Source organism: Leptosomus discolor, chromosome 3 (genome assembly GCF_034619465.1).
Source record: "Leptosomus discolor isolate bLepDis1 chromosome 3, bLepDis1.hap2, whole genome shotgun sequence".
Lineage (NCBI taxonomy): Eukaryota > Metazoa > Chordata > Aves > Leptosomiformes > Leptosomidae > Leptosomus > Leptosomus discolor.
Window position 1 is genome coordinate 36,244,843 of NC_141393.1, and position 4,331 is coordinate 36,249,173.

Below are 4,331 nucleotides of genomic sequence, written 5' to 3' on the forward strand. Positions count from 1 at the left end.
GTTCGTTTTAGTTATGTTCACAATGGTAGAAACAATAATCAAAATGCAAAAAGAGAGCACAGATAATTTGATAGATTGTTTTACAAGTGTTTTATGGTAACTCTGATGGAAGTTTGTGCTATTTAATGAGCTGCTTTCTTTTTCTGTTTTTTCCTTCGATCTTTACAGCTGTCTCCAAAAGAATATTTTCAAGTACAGATAGCACTATGCAATGGTGCTAAGATCCTGATGACAATACACCAAGAACAAGAATGGAAGTAAATTTATTCAGCAATTCTACTGTTGTAAACAGTTCATCTATCAACCATAAGCAGTTGGAAGGGCATAGCCTCTGGGAAGTCATTACTATTGCCACTGTAACTGCAATTGTAAGCTTAATAACTATAGTGGGAAATATTCTTGTAATGATATCCTTCAAGGTTAACAGTCAGCTCAAAACTGTCAACAATTATTATTTGCTCAGCCTTGCCTGTGCAGATCTCATCATTGGAATATTTTCCATGAACCTTTATACATCCTATATACTCATAGGCCATTGGTCTCTTGGAAGCCTCGCCTGTGACCTGTGGCTAGCACTGGACTATGTAGCTAGCAATGCCTCAGTAATGAACCTCCTAGTCATCAGTTTTGACAGGTATTTTTCCATCACAAGGCCTTTAACATACAGGGCCAAACGTACACCCAAAAGAGCTGGCATCATGATTGGTCTGGCTTGGCTAATTTCCTTTGTGTTGTGGGCACCTGTAATCTTGTGCTGGCAGTATTTTGTGGGTGAAAGAACAGTACCACCTGAAGAGTGCCAGATACAGTTTTTATATGAGCCCATTATCACCTTTGGTACTGCAATTGCTGCTTTTTACATTCCAGTGTCCGTGATGACCATTCTGTATTGCCGCATCTACAAAGAGACGGAGAAACGTACCAAGGACCTTGCTGAACTGCAGGGTTCAGAGTCTGTGGCAGAGTTTGAGATGATAAAGCCTCAGAAAGCTCTCCTAAAGTCTTGCTTCAGTTGCAAGCAACAAAACTTAGTCAAAAGAGAGAGGTGTCAGGCTTCCTGGTCTTCATCTAGTCGAAGTACGTCAGCTACAGTGAAAGCCTCTCAGGCAGCGAGTACTTGTAACGACTGGGCTAAGGCTGACCAGTTAACCACCTGCAGCAGCTATGCATCTTCAGAAGAGGAGGATAAACTTGCCTCAGATTCAGTTTTCCAAGTAACTTACAGAAGTCCATCTAAAGGTAAGGCAGAAGAGTTTAATGAGAGTACGGATGTTGTCAAAGACCAACCTGAAGAAAATGATTTTGAGAACCAGAAATATTTTTTGTCACCTGCTGAAGGCCATGTACAAAAGAGTAAAAAATGTGTGGCCTATAAATTCCGGTTGGTGGTTAAGGCTGATGGCGCCCAGGAAGCCAACAATGGTTGCCGTAAAGTAAAAATAACTCCTTGTTCTGCTGCTCTGTCAAAGGATCCTTCCATCAAAAGCATGGATCCAAATATAAATAACCAAATCACCAAAAGGAAACGCATGGTTCTTATAAAGGAACGCAAAGCAGCACAGACTTTAAGTGCCATTCTTTTGGCTTTTATCATCACATGGACTCCCTACAATATTATGGTTTTGATCTCCACATTCTGCTCTGATTGCATTCCCCTGACACTGTGGCATCTTGGATATTGGCTGTGCTACGTGAACAGCACTGTTAACCCCATTTGTTATGCCCTCTGTAACAAAACGTTCAGAAAAACTTTTAAGATGCTGCTTTTCTGCCAGTGGAAAAAGAAGAAAGTGGAAGAGAAACTGTACTGGCAGGGCAATACCAGACTGCCATAATTGCTCTTCTATAAGAGATAAGTGGGAAAATAGATATTAGCATAACCTAGTAAATTGACTATAATTCTGTCTTTTCAAAGCTGTTGCTTTATACGTCTAGGAGTTAAAAACATTCTGCAGAAAAGTAAAATTTTGCATGAAAGTAGTGTGCTTGGGATAAAGTCAGTGGCTGCTGTGAGCAACCCAGGGTGGTTTTGATTATGCAGTAGATCTGTGTTAAAGTTATTATGCTTGGGGTCTTGTGTCCTTTCTTTCAGCCTAAGAATATGTAGAGGAAATTATAAACTACTAGAAATTAGAGTGGGATGGTCATGCAGTCATCAAGTCAGGTCATCCAGTCTATCTCCCTGTAGTGTAGAACTGTTTCTTCCTTTCGTTCGCTTCTCATGTATTGTCTATTTAGTTTTCAATGTGCCAAGCAATGGACTTCGTACTACTTCTATATTGAGACTTTTCCACCTGCTGCTGGAATGAAACAAGGACTATTTAAAGGGGGAAATGCTATCATCCCCAATACTAAATGGTTAGGGAGACTCATAACAATCCAGATGAACACACATGTTATAGGAGAATGTAATACTAAGAAAATTTCCACTTTAAGGGTGACTTCTGTGGAGACATAGGAAGGGCTCATAGTGGAGGAAATAGATAATGTATTTTGTATATGAAGAAGCCAGCCTCAATCTCAGTTCCATCATGCAAGTCATTCTCATCTGTAAAAAACGGTAATGGTTAGCAGATACCTCCAAATTTCTCCATTTCCCAATGCCTTTGAAGGAAATTTTAAAATTTTATGTGATAGTGACAATGGTACAAATCAGAACTGACTGTAAAGCATCACTGACATAGTCTATAGGCTTTGCAACACAAGGCAAGTCTGTTTTGCAATCCTCCCTTGTTGCGCTTCCCCTTGCCCCAAAAGTTTCCATTACTGATAGAATGATGCAGAACAAGAGAAAAATATATATCGATGCCCTATATAATATAAAATTATTATAATCCGTGACAGAAATGGCATGTCTGAAAGAAGAAAGATGTTTAAATAGTTTTTTAATATTTCTATAAAACTATTAAGGACACTTGGCACTTTCATAGCACTTTTTATCTTTAAATATCTTTACAAATATTAGCCAACATCAGATGCTGGGAAACATGAGTTACCTCCAGTCACTATCTTTTGGTCCAGAAGAATCATATCTGCTACAGTACTGGGGGCTGGAGTCAGCCCTTCTGACGGTTGTGGCTTCTGGGACTGAGCTGTGCTGGCCTAATTACAGTGAGCTGAGACTCTGGCCACTAGCTGAGGTTTGCCAGGGCTTTGGGTATATGGTGAGGACACATCTGGAGCAGGGTTGAACTGCATGTGCCTGTCTGATGTCCGTCTTAGATGGGCAGCACTAAGTCTGTGCATAAGCGAGGGGCTGCCTTAGGCAGAAGGCCATTGGAACAGAGCTGGTGACCTGGCTCCTTGTGGTGGGAACAAACATGAAGCCTCAGAAAAGGCCACGAAAAAAAACAAAGTTAATGGCGACAGTAGTCATAAGGAATGAAATCCTAACGTAAACCAATGTTTATGAATACATGTACACAAAATTCAGATTCAGTTCTAGCTTTTCTATCAAAATTCGGGATGAGATGCTCTGGAATATTAGTTTGGGCCGATCTTCATGTTATATTTACTATACGCTTTAGCGCGACACTGCAGTTGTGACATGACCCAGTTGCACATTTCAGGGATTGGATTAGTCATCCTGAATGTATCATTGCTCTCAGTGGAATTGTTTGTATAATTTATTACATTATCATACCATCAAAATGTTTCCCTACAGATAAATAATTCTTCCATGTCAACAACCACAGTAGAAATAATTAATATTTTTTATCCCCAAACTCCAGAGGGGAAAATTGTGTCAGTGAAAGATTAGCAGTGTAGTAATATAAAAATACGTTCTCTACATTCACGATTGATTTTGTAACACACCATACTGTGCCTATTAATTTTTGTGCAGTAGCAAATGATTCTTTATTAAAGGAAAGTGTGAGTCTTTGTAGAGACCCTTTCATCAACTTTCCTCTGTCACTATCCAGAGCTTTCCCTGTGTACAGTAACTATGTACAAGTTGGTTATTGTAGTGGGTTTATTTTGTATTACATTGGATCAGACATTCAGTAAACTGTGTTTGTTTTTTAGCAAATGAATGTGTCCGTCTGTGGCACAAGCTGTAGTTTGAGGCAAAATTTATGAGGTAGTAACAGTTCCTGCTAGCTGCAGGGTTGTTGCTAAAGTAAAGCAGCGGCTTCTACTGAAATCAAATGGGATATTTTTTGTTGGTTTTGGCTTCTGTTGAACAAGAGCATTCTGTAAATGTTTATGGACTCTGTGCTCAGTAAATGTACTAGAATACACGGTGATGGATGCAACAATGTTGGTTCAATGTAATTGTGAAATACGTGCTCAAACTATGCTGCTAGCACTTCACCATGTGAGACGTTATG

At 39.6% G+C, this 4,331-nt stretch overlaps 1 protein-coding gene across 1 annotated transcript; it reads left to right on the top strand.

Annotated features, from left to right (window-relative positions):
• Positions 1 to 251: 251 nt before the first annotated feature.
• CHRM5 (cholinergic receptor muscarinic 5) lies at positions 252 to 1,835 on the top strand. Its single transcript, XM_009949313.2, has one exon. The coding sequence runs from the start codon at positions 252 to 254 to the stop codon at positions 1,833 to 1,835; it is 1,584 nt and encodes a 527-aa protein (XP_009947615.1).
• Positions 1,836 to 4,331: the final 2,496 nt, after the last annotated feature.